This window comes from Oryzias latipes, chromosome 9 (genome assembly GCF_053564925.1).
Source record: "Oryzias latipes strain Hd-rR chromosome 9, Olatipes_Hd-rR_3.1".
In the NCBI taxonomy this organism is placed as follows: Eukaryota; Metazoa; Chordata; class Actinopteri; order Beloniformes; family Adrianichthyidae; genus Oryzias; species Oryzias latipes.
In genome coordinates this window covers 29,888,114-29,911,329 of record NC_136245.1, presented here as the reverse complement: position 1 = coordinate 29,911,329, position 23,216 = coordinate 29,888,114, and the positions used below count along the sequence as shown (strand labels likewise).

Here is a 23,216-nt window from a genome sequence, read left to right as displayed (position 1 = left end):
CAACAGTGTTTTTTCAGAATGTATTTTGCATCATTTTTTTTTACCAACCCCTGAATGACCTTGAATGCATTTTGGCAAATCTCTTTCAGAAAACACTCTACAAGTGCGATGTTAGGAAATCCTAGGCTTGGACAAGCTAACCATGGAGAGGCGGCACAGCAGGCAGCAGGTTTGGTTGTGTCAGCTTTTACTTGAAAATGTTTAAATCAAGACGCAGTTTCCATCACCCCCATGTCTCTTAAAGTCTGTCCTGATTACAGCTGTCTTCTATTCCCTGAATCTCCTCATCCATCCTCCTCCAGAATACCACAAAACATCTGACAGCGTTCAACATCTCAACTTCCAGCTTGAGACTAATCATTCTATCTGGTTGTCTTCACCTGCAATTTAGCAAACTCCTCCTACAGGATGGCTCCTGCTCCGTTCCTCTGATAAAACAGCCTGAATATGCTCCCAATCTTACGTCCCACTTCCCTCATCTTATCTCCTGAGCACTCAGGATCTCCCCCTTTCTTCTCTCCATCATGTCAGCCAACCCTCTAGTTCTCCTGTCAAAATCCCCGCATTGCAAAGTTCTTACACTCCTGACTTTCCTTTCTTCTTTCCCCGCTTCCTCCTCTCCTTCTTCAAACAGCAGTGGTCCAATTTCCAATGGCCCCCTGCAGGTCAACAGCAATGGTGATGCTCTCTGTTGGCCCGGGCCAGGACTGATTCAGAATGAAAGTTCTCTTTGTGCTTTGCATGATAGATATGGTTTTGGTTTTATGATGGATCCCTTTCCTGATCCTGAAGCACTGGATTGTGCCCCCCAGTGGTTACATCAGGTGCTTTGTCTCAAAGCTGTTCTTTAACTTTAGACCAAAGAGAATCACAAATACTTCGAATAACTTCAGTCACTTCTCAGAAATTTGTTGCAAAATGCATGTACATGAACTACAGTTTTCCAAAGCCCTCTTTTTGCAGGACAAAACTAAAGTCACCTGGAAATGCAGAGAAAACTCATTATGAGAAAAGTCAATTAAGATATTTAGCAGAAAGTTCAGTTGTGGTTCTTCAAAGAACACCTGACCTCAACAAGGGTGGGGCATCATCTGAAGATAAAAGGATCATTGTGAACTGTATAAAATGCAAATATGTCTATTTATGATTAGGAGCCATAATAATATCAAGAAGATAGCATCATTTTCTTTTATTTGTTATTAATATCTTAAATATACCTATGTATTTTTTTTTATGTCACTTTAGTTTGCTTTATTGCTTAAAATTCTTTGAAATAAGCCAATTAATCATTATGTATGCGAACAGTACAGAAATAAATACCGGATGCAATGATTCGCTTTCCCCACGATGAGATTTGTTGGTCACAGTTTTGTTTGGATTCAATCTACAATTTGTGTATTAAAAAATAACAACAAAGAGCGAAAACAATACATTTAAAAATTATTTTTTTAATTAGCAAAAAGCTTTTCAGTTAGCTTAAATTAAGCCTTGTGTAATGTAACAAAGCATCCACCCATCATTTTTCCTAACTCGCTGTATCCCTATCTGGGTCACAGGAGGAAGGGGTTGCTGGAGCCTGTCCTGGCCACTGTTGGGCGAAGGCGGTGTACACCCTGGACAGATCGCCAGTCCGTCCCACACTGTGTAATAAAACAATATTTTAACTAAATCATAAGAATTGGTTTTAAATTAAGAATCATTCCTAAAGATATATAAGATGATAGTTTTATCCCTTAAAAACATGATATGGCTGTTTCAAACTGTTTTAAAGTACGAAGCAAAACAATGGAAAGACCCACTTTCACTTACAAAGCTGTTTCCCAAGAGCTATATTAAGTTGACAGCAGTTTTATCTTAATTACATGCTGAAAAAGGCCCTTGTGCTTTCTCCTGAAGGAATGGTGTGAGAATGTCATTGTTGGAGTTGGAAGGAAAGATTTTTGGTTTTGGCACATTCTCCCAAAGTCAGGCCTGTTAAAATGTGATGATGGGAACTTAGACGTCCTGCTTTGCTTTCATTTAGCGACTTCAGCTTTTACAAAAGTGAAAGGACAGAGGCATAATGCACTCACCAGGTCCATTAATATCCACCTTTTTTCCCAAATATGCAATATAGTACAGCAACTTTGCTGTGATTTCATATGCTTCAAGCTTGAAAGGAAGTTATTTTTGATTACTGGTGAGGCCAAGAAAAAATATGGTTCAAATATATTATTCATCCCATATAAAACTGCACGCTGCCTCTTTGTGTTTTTTTTTTCCAGGAAAACTAAAGACATGACTTTTCATGACAGGTTTCTTTCAGTGCATCAACTTCTTTTGTTTTTATTTATACTTTTTTCTGTTTTTATAAAGACAAAAAAAGAAGTAAAAGCACTTTGTTTGAAGACAGTGTATTGTGCATTAAAAAGACAAATAGCACACAGCATTGCTTCCCTTTCAGCAGAATAAGCTCAAAAAAGGACAGAAAACTCTGTTCCTGTTTTTTCATGTCTGCGATGCATCGAGCGGAAAGGTATTTGAGCATCAGCTCAGGCAGATGAGAGGCACAAAAAGTCTTGGCTGCTGACAGGAGTTCCCATCGCACAGGACATCACCGAAAACAAGCGTTTGTGTGCAAGCAGAGACTGTGTTGAGTCTAAAAGAACATCACGCCAAACTGTTTACAACAGGAAAACAGACAGACATACAGACACAAACAAAATACACATCTGTGTTGCCACAAGCACTGCTGAACACAAGCTGCTGTGTGTAAAGGGGCGGTATTACTAATTATCTTTATTTAGGAAATTTATAAAGAATAGTCATTACAACAAAAATGAAGCTAGAACAGAAACGTTGGAGCAGTGATGTTTAAAAATAAAAAGGTAAGGTATGAGCAACAGAAACGTGAATGCTTGAGAAGCATTTTGCGAATTTGACCTCCTTTACCCTTAGGCACAACAGCCCTTATGAGTGGATACAGGCTGTCTGCAGGAAAAAAATGTGTAAATCTGCATGTGGCACACAGTTGACCCTTGTGAATCTCTAGCTCGGTGAGCCTGCGGAGCGAAAATGTTCATAGACATTTTATTCTACGGGCATACTGCGGGCGACAGGTCGTAGTGAGCACTATTATGACACGAAACCTCACCCAAACCTTGCGCACTGCACAGCAAGCTGGTCAGTTCCATTTACGAGATAAGTGTCTGCTCCTTGCATACAGCCTGACTGTTTCTGACGAGGATATTGGACAATCCGAGTGTAGTTTGCGTGGACATCCTAGATATGGGTTTATACATATCACTTGCATATGGACGTGTGGCATATGAACACCGTATGACAGCATCATCTCTGCGTCATAAGTGCGTGCAATTTCCATCATCCTCATGAATACTTCCCGATGCATTTTCATAACATCCCTGAAGCCCAGTGTATACTTCACGACGATCAGCCATGTCATCACCACAATTATGCAGTCTAGTTCATACTAACGTTGGCTGGTTTTACTTGTGACTGTCCGCGATAACGGCAATGAACTTCTGAGAGGCGTTTGTACTTTTCAAGCTATGCGATTGTCTCCAGGATTTATATGTAACATGGACATCCTGATCACACACTTGCTGTGTCTGTGAATGCGCAGGTACACCATGAAACAGAGGAGGAAAGGGTTTATTCATCTGCTAAACAGAGGCTAAAAATACCTTAAAACTAAAATAAAGAGGTGAATGTCCTTCGTGCTGCAAGATATGAGATATATGGTACATCTATCCAGTAACTTGCTCTATTTTATATCTAGTTGTCTGCTCTGTGTGTGTGTGTGTGTGTGTGTGTGTGTGTGTAAAGTTTGTTTTTTTTCTTAAAGTTTTCATCATCTTCAGTGCCAAAAATACATTTTTCTGGACAGTTTGCTCCATTATCACCCACTCAAATTACTTTCAATAAATTCCAGTTTATTGATTTGCATGTGATTGCACTGCGGATGTAAAATTCCAGTTGTGGATGATGTCGTAAGAATCAGTGCGATTCCTCTCTGATGGACCTGCGACCAACACAAATCGCCTGGACGTACAAACCAGGGGCCTCATTTATAAAACTTTGCGTAGGATTTGCGTCAGAAGTGGCGTACGGATGAAACATAGGACGTGCGTACGCACAGAAATATTCGGAGTTATAAAACCGCACGCACGCACATCCTACGCATCTTTCCCTTAATAAATCACAACCAATTCTAAATGCTGCGCAGCTTTTGCGGCCTCATGACACGCCCATAGTTGCCCATAAATAGTCCGTGAAACGCCCACAAATGAATATTCATTGATTGCGAAACCATGGCAAACACAGAGAGGAAATCAAAAAAACGTAACTTCACTCAATGTGAAGAAGAAGTTATCGTTGGCGAGGTGGAAAAGAGGAGAAAAGTGTTGTTTGGAGGCCACAGTGTGGGCATTACTAATGCCAAAAAGGCACGTGAGTGGCAGACGGTTGCAGACGCCGTAAATGCTGTAGCCTCACAACCTCGGACCGTGGCCGAAATAAAAAAGAAAAGGTCGGACATCAAAGTCAAGGCAAAAAAACGTCTAGCGCTGAAATCCCCCCCCCCCCCCCCACCACACACACACACCCGTGTCTGCCACGGGTGTGGGGGAGGGGGGGGGGGACACCGGAGCTGACCCCTCCTGATGAGAGACTGGCGGCAATAATTGGGGAATCCCTTTTAAGAGGAGTGGTGACTGAGGCGCAGGGGGACACCGACGCGCCAGATGCACCGGGTGACACCCCCCCAAAAGCCCGCAGAGGAAGTCGGAACCGGCTCATAAGCCACTCGTCCTCGTTTGCCAACAAGTCTCCTTGCTGTCTAGATCAGTGTTTTTCAACCTTTTTTGAGCCACGGCACACTTTAACCTTGACAAAAATCCCGCGGCACACCAGCATCACAAAAAAAAAAAAAAAAAAGCAGAAACTCATAGTCTGTTTTGATCTACAGCCCCCCCCCCCCCCCCCCGGCAATCTGACGTGCATTTTTGTGATAATTGTGGCAGAAAAAGCAGGAAGTTGCAGATGTTTTTCTAAAAGATGTAATAAAAGTTAAGTTACATACAAACTGTATGTTCGTTGTGTTTTCAAAACGCTGTCCCTTTAAGCCAATGCATCATGGGAGATGTAGTGTGAAAACTGTGAGAAAACGGCAGAAAGACTCGCGTCTCTGAGCTTCATGGTTTTGTTCACTTGTTCCACGGTCTGATACCGGATTCTGTGGAAAGTTACACCGCTAAAGACGAGCTTTAGCTGGTGTTTTTGTCGGAACTGAGTGAGTTATGAGCTAAATTGGAACAAGGAAGTGGAGACTTTAACCACTTCTGATTGGTCAGACTGATGACATGTGATTAAGCCTTCAAGAATGATTGGTGGAGTCGTGGAGACAGTAAAAGCTGCGGGACTTTTCCTTACACAGTTATAGCTGCAGCTATTTCGCGTCATTCTTATCAAAATGTCTTTAATAGAATCAAATAAAAACAAAGAAAAAAGTATTTTATGATCGTTTATATTCCTAACTACTCAGTGTTTTATCAGGGCCAGTTTGGATGAACAAAGAGCTGATTTCCTGGAGATGGGAAATGCTTTTAGATCAGTTAATGAGGGCAATTTTCCACGGCACACTTGACCATCTCCCACGGCACACTAGTGTGCCGCGGCACACTGGTTGAAAAACACTGGTCTAAAGATGCGTTCACTCCGAATTCTTTCATTTGCCACATCTTTTAAGAGCGCAAGATCAGCCATTGTGCGTCATTACGCATTGTGATGGGGCATTTTATTTCCATCTATTTAATTGCATCTGACAAGCTACAGATGTCGGTAATAATCGACGTGGAAATGGGAAATTGTTCAGCGCAAATGTAATTTCTTGTTGCTTTCTGCATGGTTGAGACATACGCCAAACATTGTTTTATCAAAAATAAAACAAACTAAAGGCATATGCATGAATACCATAATTCTGTAGCTTATGAAGAAATGTTTTACTATGAAACAACTTTCCCCAGTGGACAATTAATGCATCTCTCTCCATCTATCCATCTGTCTGTCTGATTGCACCTATATCTGCTCCGCCAGACGGACACATTGACGGGAATGTCAGTTTGGCACATTATTTCGTTCTGTTAAATATATTATTTATGAGGATGAAGGACCGCACATTTTCCCGTCAAGTTTGCTTTTTATAATCTCAACTATTGCGTAGAGAGTGGCGTACGCCTTCTTTTGTGCGTACGCAATGTTTATAAATGAGGCCCCAGGTCTTAAGGTGGCCGCACGAGCCTCTAAGGAACTGCGAGACGTACCTGCGCTCCCCTTGAGATGCAGCCACTCCCCTATGCGATCCTCTGTGGGCTCGAACAACCAGAAACCCACGGTACTCATACGGCTCAATCCCCCATAATAGTGCATGTGACTCAGGCTGGAGAGCTATTTAACAGCACTACACTATTTAACGTTGCCCGATCAACTTTCATATGAAAAACTTGTCTTCACAAGATTTTATTTATAAAGGTTAGTTTTTTTTCTGCTAAAGGTTTCTTTCTTTCTTAGGATGCCCCATAACTGGCAGAAAATTCTAGAAAAAGATAACAGTCAGAGTAGGACTGAAGATCTCGAACAGTAAATCCCACCCACATAGTTTAGCTTTGACCATAAAACCACATTAGTGCCCCCAACAGAAATACTGTTCATGTGTTTAGCAGAGGTGATGCACCGACGGAATAAAGCGACCTTTCCATAGCACCTAAAATGAGTCATAACTGGAAAAAAGAAAGGGTTGGATGGAATCTCTATAAGAAAATAAAAGTTTAAGTTAGTGCAACACAAATTTAATTCCAGACAACATTGACAGCCAAGTAGATCCTTGATAAGGAGATGTTGCCTCTTAAACCACCTGAAAATACCCACATTTACACATTATTATAATAAAATAAGTTTTAAACATCTTTGTAAATTAATGTAAATGCTGTTTAGGATATTTTGACACATCTGGGCTGTAGACAAAAATAGAAGACACCATTTTTGATTGTATGCAGCATGGTCAGTAACACTCCGACTGGATAGTTTTTAATCAAAGTGCCACCGCGTTCAGTTCAAGTCAAAACGTAGTCAGTGGAGCTGAAAAGAAACTTCTCAAAAACAGGAGATGCACAACCAGTTCCCTGCAGAACCGTTGCATCTTTTTTTTAAATCTCCCAGTCTTGTAATGAAACCAGCAACTCAAAATTTAAAGTTACATAACTCAAGGAGCTTGTAGGAGAAGAAAAGTGGACAAGATCATAATAAAACATGAAAATGGCTTGACTGTCGCAGACAGACACCTCTGTTTTTTATTGTGCACAATAAAGGCAGCCCAATGAAACAGACATAAAAGCTGTGGAAACTCCCCCCACACTACTGGATTTACTTGTGTCTTCCATTGTGAAGCCTCAGTGTGAAGAAAGACGTATCAACAAAAGAGCAACCAAACATGACCAAAGAATATGTTTATGAATCTTTGAACCATAATAATTGGAGTATGGTAAAACAGAAAGGCAGGAAATGCACCACATGAAGTCACATCATAAAACTGCAGCAGGAATGCAGTTAAAGCCTTTAAGGCAACATGTGCATGCCACCATTTTGACCAGTGGGATTAGAAATCACACAAAGAATAATCCCTTAAAGTCAAGTGTGCTATTCAAACAGCGCATCAGAATGGTTTATACTGGCATTGTTTGCTTTTATTTTACAGCTTTTAGTCCGACAACAGAGCTTTAAGGAGTGGAAACGTGCAGATCATAAAGAAAGGAAATGAACACCAGGTGTGCAGGGTGGAGCAAAGATCAGGTGAGGCTCAAGATCCTTTTTTTTTCTCCACTGCTGTGCGAAACGTGGCACAAACTAGGAAACAGTGGTGCAAATATTTGATGTAGCATCATACATGCCATTCAGTTGGATGTATTTGAGGTGATGTAGACCTATCCATAGTTTGAATCCTGATTAACTCCATAAAGATTTGTGGAACTGTGTGGCGGCTTCTGTCAGAGCTTAATCATAAATGATCTATAAAAAGGATGTGAAATCTCAATCTCTCACACTTTCCAGTGTCATTCGCAAAACAAACCCTTAACCTGGTTTCATATCCGCCCGTGTGTTCATGAAGTTGTTTTTTTTGGGCGCCAAACAACGGCACTGTGACTATGAGCTTGTGATATTCCGACATTACTCCACTTGTCATATTTTTACTGCTCACTAGTTTTTTTTATTATGTCCCATATAAGAAATCTTGGCTCAGAAAGACAAGATTGCTATCACGATTCCTCTTTCTTATTGTGCCTTTGAGCAAAAATGTTGCCTCCACCACATACTGAAAAGCTCACCAAAATGCGCACACACCTAGTATTCGGTGAAAAATGAATTTTGGGCAAAGCGAACAACCCGTCCCAAAAACAAAACAACAACAAAAACGTTCCCCTCACAGTGGGACAAACCTTCAAAATATAAATCAAAATCTCGTATGAAGCTCAAGAAAATATTTTTAAATCTACCAACCAAAACACACAGGAACATTTTGAAGTTATTATGGGATGGCCAGAGGACCTATGGTGGCCCTTTTGTTTTAGACTGTGAAAATTGGCAATGTTCACTGTCACACAATATAGAAGAAGACAACTTTAGTTCTCGACAAAATTTCACACACGCCACATTTCTGGTCTTCAATCACAGCGAAAGTTTTGTTGACCTTAAACCTTGGGAAGATGCCGCCATATTGAGTAAAAAACATCTTCAATACCATCTACAAAGTTAAATTCCTCTTAGGAATTTGGATCTGTCTCCTCCTAACTCTTATAGCATCATCAGGAAGATACGTAGAAAAAAATGTTGGTATTAGAAGTTTTAGATTAAGCGTTAGCGTGGCGAGCGCTCAAAGTGGCGTTCCCCTGTTTTTAGCACATTTTTTGCTGGAATGTTGTGAACATTTAATCCACAAAACCCTGACTCAAGCTGTACGAAATATTATGACATATGTTTGAAGAATGTGGGCGTGGTTAACAAAACAACCTCCAAGGAAATCCAAAAGTTTCCTTCATTTAACACATACATAGATCTGTTCGTCAGGTAACGAAAACAAACAAATGGTTGCCATGAAGATAAAACTAACAGGAAAGCCACCATTTTGAAAAAACTGTTAGTTTTTTCATGAATTTGTTACTTGCAGCTGTGGCCAGGGTGGCAGAGGGGGAGGCTGAAGGGCCAAACCGCTGAGCAGCCATTTAGGTTGGTCATGGGGGGCAGAGAGGGTAGGTGGCACCTGCGCGCTGCTTTAATTTTTCCTCTGTCACTAAATTTTTTAAAAATGTGATTTTTTTTCTAATTGGTAAAATCCTCATATTTTTTTATTTTAATCTTGATGCGGCAGCAATTTGATGGATGATGCTCATCCTGAATTCCAGTTTGCTTACATTACTTAAAAAAACTCTATGCAAAGAAAACAATGTATTAATTTTCATGGCCTGTATGCCATCTTGCTACATTAGAAATAAATCAATTACCACATTGTTGAACTTGTTTTGTGATTGTGGTCTTAATGACTTTATGCTTTTGCAAACCAGAAGATTTTTTTCTGGAAAATGGGACAATTTCTAAAACTTTTACCTTCTTAGTTTTTATCCTCCTGACTTAAAAAGAAAAAAATATAAACTTTAGACAGGAATAAGAGAAATTCCATCAAGTTTATTAAAAGGAAACAAGAAGTTGCTGCACCTAATCGGCCTGTGAGGGCCAAGTAAAATAATTCAAAGTCATGGTTTGTATTTTGGAACCAAAACAAATTTTTGCTATCGCACCTTTAATGATTTGTGAATATTTAGGTTAAAAAAGGTAAATAAAAATGTATACTTTTACATCTGATTGCTATTGCACTGTTTGTGTGGTTCCAGAAGAAAAAGACAGGAAGTCAAGAAGCTAAAGAAAAGAAAGAAAAATTAGAATTTAAATGAAAACCAATTGGGCCAAACCAAAAAAAAACAACACATGTCCTATAATACAGTTGACTGGGTAAAAACAGCTGATACTCAGGAGTATGATCTGTTTTCTGAGGTGAACCTTATCTCATATTACTTTTCTGAATATTCATATTGTTTGTATTTTTGTGTAATATCTTCTTTTTACCCAAATGTTATATAGAGTGAGTCATCAATAGGAAACAAATGAAGTCCCTTTCAGGATCCATTTGTGAAATATTCATGAAGTGTGCTCTTCATGCACACTAAAACAGCTGAAAAAAAACCAAGAAAATCCTTTAGACGTTGGTATGACTGACTTGACTCATGCTCCAGCCTGATGGACTTCCTGACCTTTAGGTCACCTAATCTGCTCTGGGTCGGTGTCATCCACGGACTAATAAAGTCAATATGAAATTAGATCTACTGTACGTATTTAAAAATAGCATCAAGGCTTTTCCCACGGACATGATGTTACTCTCATCTGTCGCTGAGACGACCACATCATTGCCAGACGTTGCAGTTCAAGTTACAAAGTTCCCAGATATTGTGAAAAAAAAAAAAATCTGATTTTTATGAGGCGTTTTGTAATAAACAGTTTAAAAATACACAAACTTTTTGTTATGCGGTTAATCCTAAATTGATGACAGTGAACAGATATATAATAAACACAATTTATATAGTTTTTCCCCTTTTCTCCAATGCAGCATAGAAAATAAAAGCACAGATCTCCTTTATAAAATAAACGCACTGGTTTTGCTTTAATTCAAAATATAAACTCCTTGAGATTCCTTTAAGAAATATTTTTTTATCCTATACATTCCCTTTTTTTCTTTTAATTTAAATGAAATAAGCATCTTTTTACTTCCCACCTAATAAGGTCTAATGGAGTTTTGCTCAGAGGATGTGATCAGTTTTGTTTTCTGCAACAGTTTTAAAGAATTACACAAAGAAGGAGCTCGAAATGTCAGATGTGACGTGGTCAAAGATTAACAAACCCAGCAACAATATTCAGTGTGTGACAGCTGATATGGGTGCTCCAAATTTAGAGCTGAGGGAAAACGTCCAGAAACTGTGTCACAATGAGTTTACCACCACGGTTTTAACAGTCACCTTTGTTTTAAGGTTTGGTAACCGTCTTATGCAAGCTTTGATCTCCCATTAATCTCCATTTTTGCTTAGTGAAAGGCCAAGCTGTGACTTTAAAAGCAGGTGTTTCCTTTCCTCTTTTCAAAAGAGATTTAGATTTTAGAATACACAGTTATGATTCACTGATCTTGTTAAACTATAAAGAGTATTAATGGAACTCATACTGCATTACAGCTGGATTTAGTACTGCTGGTCATAAATTGTAACAAAAAAAAAAACTGGTTAGGTTCCCTTTTAAAGCAGATTGGGCATATTTTTTTTTGGACATTTTAGGCATTTCAGTTCCAAAAAAGACACGTTCATTTGCATTTTCTGGGATTTCCGGTTTACTCATGCAGGTTTGAGCATCCATCTATTCAGCGAATGTTTAGGTTGTTTTGCCAAAATGAGCGCAGCATCTTTCTAGTGTTTAGATAGACACAAGTTGTTATTTTAAGTTTTTTCATCTTTCTATTAAGCAAGCTTTTAGCCAATACAAACATTCTTTCCGGGTGACTTGTGGATACATGTTGCGACACAAACCTGAATCTCCGGTAATTCCAAGTTCTTCTTTTATAGTATTTTATTCTTAAATTACACTGGATTTATTGCTCTTTTTATCCAGTAAATTTACTGCAGAGACAATGAGAGAACATCCTCTGAGGAATGCTGGCACCTAAATGTCAGCATGCTTGAGACCGAGCTCGGTGAAGAGTTTGCTACTGTCTCTGCGTTCACCATGGCGATTTAGATCCAAGAGGGCCATCCTGGACTCATCGCCTTCTTAGAGTTCACTGAGGTTTTTGCTCCCATGGGGATTTCTAAGGAATCAAGTTCATGGGCAAAATAAATCCACAATGAAATATTCCCCATTGGGCAGTTTGAAGGCTGAGCCTGAACAGTTTGGTGGAAAGAAAAGCCGGTGTTTACAATGGACTTATCTCCTCCATGTCTGTGAGGAGAACAAAAAAATAAATAATTTCAGGCTGCAGTAAGAAACAATTTCTAGGTATTTCGGCACGGCGGTATGTGATACTGTAACATGGTGTGAGAAGAATTGTATTCACTGCACCCACAGCCCTGAAAAGCAAACAGGAGGACCTGAACGGCACACACTGGGTTTTCTGATATCACATGTGACTGTTTCAGTCCGTGAGCAAATCCTTGAAAACAAACAAGAGAAATAACAATGAAAAAGGTTCTGGTTGGCTGAGGAAGGGGGCTGGATCCCATCCCGGCTTGATGAAGTGAGAAGCGGGGTTACCCCGTCTAAGATGTAATCTACATTCAGCCTCAGGGCCAGCACTCGCCCACAGAGCATCTCAGTGTGGTCCAAAATGGTCTGAATATGAAGCCACAAACTAGAAAAATAAAATACTACATCTTAGTAATTAGGGAGGAAAGCAAGAAAAAGAAAACAAAATCTAGACGAGCAATTTTGTAAAAGTCCTGCAGTGAGCAAAAAGACTAAAACAAGTTTAACTGTTTCGTTACATCATAAAGAAAGATGTTTTTGGAAGCAAATTCTCACTCTAATTGCTGCCATTTTTAAACTCAGCATATATTACAGCACTTTTTGAATTTTCAAGGATGTTTGGGGGGAAAAACTGGACCTAAAGTTAAAACATTTTTGCTTCAACAGTCATCAAATCAACTTTGCTTCTTACTTTTCAATAATAAACTATTTTACTGGTTGAAGTTGACACAACTTAGCAGTAAAGAGAAGTAATTATCCCTTAACTGGACTGGACTATATGTGTTGGGTTCCAGATCTTTCTGTTGATTTTGAATTTACCAAAAAAAAAAAACTTTTTGTGATATAAATCTCATGATTACGTGTGGCAGACGCTGGAACCCGGAACTCGAGGTAATTTATGCTTCCAACATATTTAATGCTTTCTCAGCGGTGTAGTAGTGTTCATAGGCAGGAACGATGACATCAGTATTCTTGCCGATACTGCGTGGCGTTGGAGTAGGATCTAAAGCGAGGCGAATGGTCTCCGATCCCGAAGAGGTTCTTTGACTGGAGTCTTGAAGGACAGGACGGCAAGAGACAGGAGGGTGGATGGATAGAGCAAAGAGGGGAGAGAGTGCCGGTGTGTTAAAGTTCCCCTGAACCTTAAGGGATGTCATTAAAAACGGAATGTACCATCGTTGTGTATAAGCGCATCATGAGGTGTTCGTAAGGCTTTTGTAAGTTGCATGTAGTCATGACGTACAGGTGATGCTGTTGTACGGTGCCCTCACGCCACATTTTAGCAGTTGCTAAGGTGAGTGGTTGGCAACTTACTATTTCTTGGATTTGGGTGGGTTGAAAAAATGAAAAATCGATTTGACACGTTTGCTTGCGTCTCAACTACTTCACCCTTACTTGCCCGTGTGTGTTGTATGTGCTCACCATGACTTGTCGGACTCAGCATGCATTTAGAAGAAATTGTGTATGAATATTGTTGCTCAAAAGGCTCACCAAGCGTTGCACTACCTTGATATTTCTTTTCTTTTTTTCAATTTTTTTCCTGCGTGTCCATCTGTAAGGGCAGTTGTGAGTGTTTATTGGGTCTGAACCAAAATATCAAATCAAATCTTGATCCAATGAGAGGATGAAACTACAATGTCATTTATACATCAGAGTTTCTAATTTTGGTTCTTATAACAACATTAAAATTAATTATGGAAACAAAAATACATGTGTGTAAGAAGTTGTATCATTTAAATTCCTTTCATTTCAATATGTGTGTTTAATCTTTTTTTTTTATTGTTTTAAACCTGTAAAGCACTTTGTGTTGCTGCAGCATGAAAAGTGCTTTATAAATAAAGTTTGTATTTGAATTTATTTAGGATGTTCACAAACTCATCTTTTTGTTACCAAGAAAAGGTAGACGTTACTGAGAGTTATGTTAAATTCTATTATATGTTACTGTTAAGAAGTAGCTGTAAATGTTGTTGAATTTGTTCGTTCTGTTGTTGTTGAACTTCTTCCAATCCACAATAAAGGAAAAAGGGCTCAAACCGGTGGAGATATACCTCAAAAAAGGAGAGCGATGAGAAACAGTGACCCCCACATCTATCGGGGGGGTCAAACTCCAGTTATGTTTTAGATCCCGCTCCAAATTTTCTCCATTGTTACACGAAATATAGAGGAACATGTAAATAAAGAATATAAATTGTTCCCAGAAGAATTTAAAAAGTAGCAAAGAAATTAGCATTTTCAATCCAAAAGTATGCAATGGAGGCTTATTTTCAGCAAAGCAGATACCACATTATCATCTAATCATTAGCCTGTGTGTCAAAACTGTGTGTCCAACAATCTATGAGATAGGAAGTTTGGCATTTACGGAGATGGTGAGTAACAACTGTGTGAGTGTGTTTGTGTGTGTGTGATAACACGAGACCCTGGAAGATGGGTGTGTGATTACACGAGGCAGCTTTATAGAGATACAGATAAAGACAGATGTGTCTCTGGGCTGAGTGTGAACTTTGTTTCTATTTTTAAAGGAGATAGAGTAAAGACCTGTTCCACATGTGCCCTTTGACAGAGTGGCGAACTTTCCAGGGTGGACCCGGCCCTCGCCCAACAGTTTCTGGGACCAACTCCAGCAGTCTTGTGACCCCAAAAAAGGATTCAGTGGAATCAGAAGATGGATGTCTGTTTCACAGGATGTTTGTTGTATATGAATTTGTTTAATCTTGTACTGGCCAGCCGAAAGTATATTGAAAGCTTGTTTTGGGGCACTTGAGTTGAGCCCCCAAACCCTGAAGCATCAGTCCACCCAGGTTAATTTTTAGCACTCAATGGTCACATTTTTTCCTGGAATGTATTGGCGAGCTGTCCAGTGTTGGCTAAAATGAAAATGTGACGCTGAACTGGAATTAGATTTGGAAAAGGGATGGATGCATGTTTTGTTGGTTGTTAAATGCACTTGAGTTGATTTATAACTGAAATTATCCTCCATAAAATGTTCAAGTATTTTGGGTCTGACTAGTGTATTTCCACTACAAAAACTTTGGATCTCTTTGAAGAAACATAACTGATAGTGGCCTGATCTGGAGGTTTGTTCGTGTCCTTACTTTTATAAAAAGTTTTCCTTCAGTTTTCTCCATATGGGGTGTTATCATGGACTATGTAGAAGAACTGGACTAAGTGACCCGTTCCCCGCTGCCCCTTGCTTCCCAAACAGGAAGTACCCGCTTGCTCCAAGATGCCAAAATCCCATAGACTTCGACTGAGAAATAAACAGCGGTTACTTAGTCATTCTATTTGTCAGAATAACCATTCTCGCTCTGCTCTTGCTATTCCTAATGTTTTTCCTAATTGACTTCATTTAGTCTGAGCCAGGAGTGAACTGTTTTCTATGGGTGACATCATGCTCACTCGGTTCAGTTCTTAAGGCCCTCGTCTCCATTGAGCGGTACAGCACGGTCCGGTTCAGTTTACAATGGCCCAGGCAATTCAGGCGACTGTTTCCACTCAAAGTTGGACCGGCCGTAACGCCGCATGCGCCGTGTAGACCAATGCTGTAGCTTTGCGTCATAGTACTGCGACTACAGCAAAGTGAAGCTATCTACAACAACAACAGAGGTCATCCAGCAGCTCGTTTTTTTCTGCTTGGCTTTTGGGACTTCATCTATACAAGTCATTTAATGTTGTTTGAGAGAAGATTGCAGGCGGTGAAGAGGAATACGCTGGCGATGGTTTGGCACTTTCTTATGTCGTAATGACCTTTCGTCAATCAACAGGTTTCATTGTGTGACGACAGTGGTTCCGCCCAAACGGTACATTTCATTTTTCTATTGACCTACAACCAACAAGGGTCCAGAAATTATACGGTTTGGTCCATTTTCGAATGGAAATGCTCACAAAACCGGAATGGACCGTACCGCTGAGTGGAAACAAGGCTATATACAATCAGGTATGAGAACTGGCTCCCCCTCAGATTTGCCAATAGTTTTAATTAAATTGGACATTTTATTGATTTAATTGATGCTTTTTCTCTCCTTTAGGTGATAAGTTCTTGACATCTTGACCTTTCAGATTTTTGGATTTCTCTTTTGCAAAATAATTAGCTGATAGTGATCTGACTACACAGCCCTTTTATCCCCACAACCATCAATTACACGCTTGTTCTGTGCTTCAGACGAGTTCACTTGTAAAACTGTCCAAATTTCACACAGCAGAGGCAGAATCCGCTCCTTTTCATGCGTGGGGCCCTCTGGCACACAGTCCAACACTGCTGGCATTTTGACAGCTGTAATCTTAGAATTTAACACACATAGTTGAACTGTCACTGACTGCCTATTTATAATTAGCACTTCTGTAGGTGCGCTTTTGATTTAAAGCATGTCTTCTTTGAAGGCTGCGAGAATTCAAAGCAAGCAAGGTGAAGGAAAACATGACAGGTTTGCATGCAGGCGGGCCGTCACGCTGAACACTGTGACGTTTGAGTCCAGAGCTCCCCACAAATGTTTATTTGAGTCTTTAGGAGGCCAGGGTGATGTCCGTACCCAGGATTCACTCTCCAATGACGTGCATTCCCCATGCAGGAGTCTGTTTGCATCCTTGCATTTATTTTTTCAATCACCCTGCTCTTCACGGCGTTCTGTCATGTGAGGTTATGAATGTTCCAGTGAGGGCACCTCTTACCTTCTGTTGACTCAGTCAGAGCCGAAAGGAGAGGTGACGCTATGAAACTGGACTCCTTACTCTCTGTATAAAGTTGGGTCTATATAAAGACAAAAGTCCATCACTCAACCTGCATACATACACTGACGTGCATGTTTTTATCACGTTTTAGTTCTATTAGTTTCCCCACCAACTACTTTAATTTGCCAAAACTTTGCTCTTTTTTTTGTTTTTTTCAAAAAAGTGCATTCTTGAGCATCTTCACTGGCTTGTTAGCATTCATCCACTGGTTCTAACAAGAATAGCCACTCTGTTTCTCCGAGGGCCCCCTTTAAAAAAAAAAAAAAAAAAAAAAGAAAAAGAAAAAGCATCACTTCCTTAACTCCAAAACCCGTCTTCTCTGCGCTTCTGGCGTCTGTGGGACTCTGGCTGCGATTCCAGCCACTGAGATACCTAGAAACTGGTCCTTGTGGTGAGTGCCAGTTTCCATGGCTTTGCTCTGTCAAAGCAATCCTCATTCTGTTGTGTTTTTCAGGTCCCGATGAAAAGATGGCTCTGTGTCTGGAAGTTCTGAGCCCAGAGAGTAGAATTCTTCGGTGGCAGTGAATGTTTGGAGTTTGGAAATGGTGGTGCAGAGAAGGGAGGCTGCACGGTTGGCTCCTGGCTCAGCACCAATGAGGCGCTTTTGGGGGAGCATGGGGTCAGTCACAGTGATGTTTCACGTGAACAAGTAAACAGGTTGTGTTTAAACAGTTCAAAAACATGTTTGGACTGCAGACATACAAACAAAAAAGACATCTGTTCAAACTTTTTCAAAAACACTTTTCTGGAACTTCTTCTAACTGCATTTAAAATCTCAAACTATTGCTGAAACTTGAAAAAGATGTATTGTATTTTTAAACATGATAAGCTTTAATGGCTCTAATAATGTTGGTGAGAAACTGAAGCAGCTTTCAAATTTGGATTAAACTTTACAAGAAACGTGTTCTAACATGCAGACCTACAAGGAACAAGAACAAAGCTCTTTAAGCTTTGGATACTTCATGCAAGAAGATGGAACCGTGAATTATTCAGAAAGCTCTTCTCATTGATGATTGGTGTGACAACACAGCAAAAGACAATAATACTGAGGTAGAAGTTGCAAAGGATGAAGGTTGACGGAAAGAGAAGATGCTGGTTTTTCATGATGAGGATGAGGATGGGAACATTAATTGTTGTGTGTTTGTGTAAAATGCATCCTTCACATCTGCTTTTTCCACTTTTATTTATCAAAGTTTTGAGTTCCTGACATTAAGGGTGGTCTCCTGCAGTTTGAGTCCTTTAAAACCCGTTCCTGACCAAAACTTTCACTTGAAATATGCAAAAAGTAAAAAAGAATTTGCCTATAGATAAGGCTAAAACTGCTTATAACAAGCAAATAAAGCTCCTGACCTTTTGTTCTGATGGCAAATGTGTTTAATTTGAGTAAATTCTCCTTAATTAAAGACCTTGTCCAATACGACCATTTTGGTCATTTGAACTTGTTCTTGTCGCATTTTTTGACGATGGAGGACAAATATAAAGAAAACTAAGCTGATAAAGAAAGTGTTTATTTATTCAAATTGTTGTAAAACCAGGAACAGTTGACAAAAGAGCTTAATTGTGACGTAGAATCCACCATTGGTGGGCCATACGCTCCACTTGTAGACGACTAGATCCATGTACATAATCGGTTTCTCCTGTAAGCCAGCAGGAGAGCATGTAAGCAAAAGGATGATGGGAAATGAGGGAAGGCTTACTCCGTACCAAAGGTCCCACCCACACCTCGAAGGTAAAATTCTAAAGAACTTCTGCCGCTCCAAAGATAATTATGTCCAAAAGAACGTTATTTTTTTTTATTTTGGCTAAAACCAGTGTTATCATAATTGAAAGACTACCGATAGAATGATACATTCTTCAAATGTATCATTCTATCAGTAAAATTATACCTGTTTATGATTTTGTCACTTGTCAAATGAAATAATGTAATCTGACTAGAAATTAGACAATTTTATTTCATAAATAATCAAAACTCTGCATAAAAAAGCAAATAAATATTTGTAGGATCCCGGTCAGATCACATCATCCAGCTCCTCCCAGTCACGCAATAATTCTGTCACACCATAAAAGACATTTAAAAAAAAGGTAGATGTGACAACACTTTGCAAAAACTCCTTTCTGCTCGACCTTATTACCAATTGTATAAAAATGTTCTGTATTTTTTTCCATTCAAGGTGAAGCTGGTGGAGTCCTAGATGAGATGGCGCGCTACGAATCAGCGACATTTGGCGTGAAGGGGTTCAGATCAGGACAACAAAAACGAATGTCTTTTGTATCAAAGCAGTTTTGGGTCACAGGTGTGGAATAAGCCATGGCCACATTTTTCCTTAATCACCTCACAGGCCTCGCACGACTTAACAATCCAGCTTTGAACATCACTCACAAACCGCAGGTTAGAATGTTTTTGTCACAGAACACATCAGAAGCTCAAACAACAATACTTCTTTATAGTTTTTAGAAGACTGTCTGTCCTTTTAAAAGGAATATTTAAAAAAAAAAAAAAACGTGTTCATTCTGAGTCTGAGGAATGATTTAAGGCAGAGAAACAGCATTCCAAGGTGATAGGGCTTAAAACGCCTGCTTCACCTGAGTGGAATGAAGGTCATCTTTGAGAGGAAAGCCACAGAAAACCAGCCTGAAACTTTCAAGAGTCTTTTCAGAAAAGCGTCCAGAACATCCCTGCAGACAAATCAGCCTCCCCATTTTTGTTACGGAAGCTGTGTTTCCTTCAGTAAGACAAGATTTTTGCATCTATAATATAGACTGTTTGATTTTGACTGATCTCCTGATTGCACTGTTGACAGTTCCTGACAGTTTCTTCATTCTTTACTGTACGCACTAAACGCCGTCGTCTTGCATGAGTCATCAGAGTGGAAGTACAGTTTCTATGAAACGATCCATCAAAAGTCTGGAAGTTTCAATTGTTTGTAATTCCAATGTTTGAGAAGAAGCAACAAAAAAAACTACAGACTCTGAAGTAATTCACCCTTTTTTTGAAGATGTAAAATGAGGGATTAACTAAAGAAACTGAGAAAGATGATTCACCCCTGAGGTTCAGTCTTTCCAGAAAAACAGAAACAGATCAGTTTCTCAGGGCAGAATTCCAAAGAACATATTTTAAACAGTTTAACCTGTTGAGAAAGGATCTTGGGAAACTTGAGTGAGAAATCTGTTGTTGAATTCCCTCAAAATTCAAGCAAACGGGCAGGGGGTGCATGAAAATCCATCAGCTCACGGGTTTGGAAGGGCTGCAGCATCCAGAATTTGAATAAAACATTATCTGACGCCACATGTCAGCAGCTCTGTGCAGAAACGTTTTTATTCAGGTATAGGTTAAACAGAAAATGAAAGAAAAGAACGAACCTTTCCTCTGCATCCAGATAAATTCATGTTTTAGCTTCAGGAAAATTTGAGCTTAATTATTTAGGCTGCCTGTGATGGTGCCGAAGACAGACCTAATATTTGATTTATTTTCCAGAAAGTTAGTCAAAAACAGACTTTGTTTCTTCCTGAGTTTCAAGTTTTGCATGATGATGAGAGAAATTTTCCTCCTAAATTTAACATGAAGTTCGTATAGAATGCATGTCATGACTGTCATTTTGTCATTTGTGATCTCTCTGTTTGAAAATGTGCGTGCTCATCCACATGCCGCTGCAGAGAAGAATGGTATACTTCAGGTTCTTTGCTGCTCTCTCATTTTTATAACACTCTGCATAAAACAATTCCACTAAAGGTAATAAAATGCTGAACAGGTAAAGATTAAAATGCTATGATTTTATTTTTACTAAAATGGTCAGAAAAGCTGACTCGGCTCATTCTGAAGGCTGAATGATTGCCTTTCAGTGAGGGTCTCGGTTCCACTGTGGCTTACGCACAAGAACACCTGGGACTCCCCACAACGTGGCAAATGGAAGAACAACCGCACGCCCACTCAGGGCTGAAGTCTTTGCTTAACGGGGCCAAACAAAACACGAACCCTCAAGATGGTCAGAGCTTCTACGCTGCTCTGCTTTCCATGAATGTGCAGAGCTGAACACAAGGTTTTCCAAGGCTAAGGCCAATGAAACCACACAGTCATGTAAGTTTATAGGATTTCTGGATTTACAAGCCAAATGTAGAAATGAATGTTTCAAACATAAAACCAAACCTTACTGCAATAAATCACATTTCAGACATTTAATCATTCATGTTTGAATATTCTTTTGCTCGCAAATGTAGCCCTTCTCCTTTTTGACTTGAAATGATAAACTTCTTAACATTAAGGTTTAGGAAACTTCAGTTCTTATAAGTAGGGATCTGTCTCCCCCTGGTGGTCAAACATCAGCTTGCTCTTCTCGTTAGTGACGACTTCATATTTGGTTTATTTGCTCATTTCATTTGGTAAAATCTTTTTACACATGTTTGCTTGTACAGAACAATGCTATACTATCCCCAGTGATTTTTTTTTCCATTTAATTAGCAGTATTTTCTCTGCAGAAAAGAGACTAATCTATGCCTGTAATTCGTCAATTTGTTTTTAATTGTTTAAACTCACTTTATTAGTTCAGCCTGTCTTACATATTTTACTTCATACAAAAAGCTTCACTTGAAAATATATTTGACTGAGTTTAATATCTATATATGTATATATACACAAATAAAAAAACGCCCCTCTCACCCTCTGCGGGTGGTTTCTCCTCCAAGCTCGGGTCCTCTACCAGAGGCCTGGGAGATTGAGGGTCCTGCGCAGTATCTTAGCTGTTCCCAGCACTGCACTTTTCTGGACTGAGAGGTCTGAGGTCTTTCCAGGTATCTGTTGTAGCCACTCCTCCAGCTTGGGGGTCACTGCCCCGAGTGCTCCAATTACCACAGGCACCACTGTCACCTTCACTTTCCAGGCTTTCTCCAGTTCTTCTCTGAGTCCCTGGTATTTCTCCAGTTTCTCATGTTCCTTCTTCCTGATGTTCCCATCGCTTGGCACTGCCACATCCACCACAACGGCTTTCCTCTGTTCTTTATCCACCACTACAATGTCTGGTTGGTTCGCCATTACCATCCTATCAGTCTAGATCTGGAAGTCCCACAGGATCTTTGTCCTCTCATTCTCTACCACCTTTGGAGGTGTTTCCCATTTTGACCTTGGGGTTTCCAGTTCATATTCTGCACACATGTTCCTGTATATTATTCCAGCCACTTGATTGTGGCTCTCTGCATGCTTTCCCTGCCAGCATCTTACACTGTGCAGTTATGTGCTGGATTGTTTCAGGCACCTCTTTGAACAGCCTACACCTTGGGTCTTGTCTGGTGTGGTAGATCTGAGCCTCTATCACTTTGGTGCTCAGGGCATATGTGTGTGTGTGTGTGTGTGTGTGTGTGTATATATATATATATATATATATATATATATATATATATATAATACAAATAAAAACAAAATGAAAGGACCATGCTTACACATTAGTGAACTTCAGAAGCACTGCTACTGAATAAAGTGTGACAAGGGGCTGGAATGTGTTTGCGAATCCATGAATGTTATCTCATTATTTGAGCAAAGCACAGAAAGAGTAAATAATTGATGAAAAGTTAAGGAAAGATTGTAACTAGTTGAAATTTTACTTGGTATTTTCTATACTACAACATTTACTACTACTACTAATAGTACTACTACAACATTTACTACTACTACAACAACGATTGATGATGATGATGATGATAATAACAATAATAATGATAATAATAATAATAATAATAACAATAATAATTCAACATTTTTTGGCAACATCTTTAATTTAAAAAAAGGAAAATCAACTAAAACCACCGTTTCCGCTTATTCGTCTTTTGTTTAACGGAACAAAGACGCTTTTCGCAACAAGATAGGAGCCTACCATTTTTACACCAAATGGTCATTTATCGTAAATATTTAACTCTGATAACAAAGTACTCATTAAAATGTATATTACTTGATACCAGGAATACAGTACTATCCTGACAAACAAAATACTTCAAAATGTTAATTTTACGGAAGCAGAAAGTGGATCGATCTTTCGAAAACAGGCTAAATTTATAAACCAATCCGGACGCAGTTGGTAGTAAACCACCAATCACAGTGTAGTCCCGCTTGCTTGACGTGAACATTAACAAAGAGTAGGTGGACTCTCTTGATGTGTTTATTACTCTTTGAAATAAACCGGAAAGGACGCCGGTAAATCCGAATTCCGTCCAAAGGTGCAAACCGGTCGGTGATAATATCATACAAAGATTTACTGTCATTTTTATAGAGTTATACCGTAGAACAGAACATTCTGTTTTTATGCTGTTGACTTCTTTTCTTTTATATTAACATTACTACAGAGCCAAGTAGTAAGTAAGCTAACTCAAACTGCATAATTTGATATCCTTTAAAGTCCTTT

General features: G+C 39.4%; 1 protein-coding gene across 9 annotated transcripts in view; it reads left to right on the top strand.

The window, feature by feature from the left end:
• Nucleotides 1–23,216, top strand: part of si:dkey-193c22.1 (uncharacterized) — a 35,690-nt gene that overhangs the window by 7,819 nt on the left and 4,655 nt on the right. For 2 of the 9 annotated variants that reach the window (XM_078953262.1, XM_078953264.1), the window contains exons 2-3: nucleotides 90–169; nucleotides 17,285–20,905. In XM_078953262.1, coding sequence (XP_078809388.1) covers nucleotides 20,904–20,905 — 2 coding nt within the window. In that variant the 5' untranslated portion in view covers nucleotides 90–169; nucleotides 17,285–20,903. Of the gene's footprint in view, nucleotides 1–89; nucleotides 170–7,750; nucleotides 7,846–17,284; nucleotides 20,906–22,927; nucleotides 23,171–23,216 lie in introns of those variants that run through there. The other 7 variants (XM_078953261.1, XM_078953263.1, XM_078953266.1 and 4 more) reach the window with 7 other exon arrangements.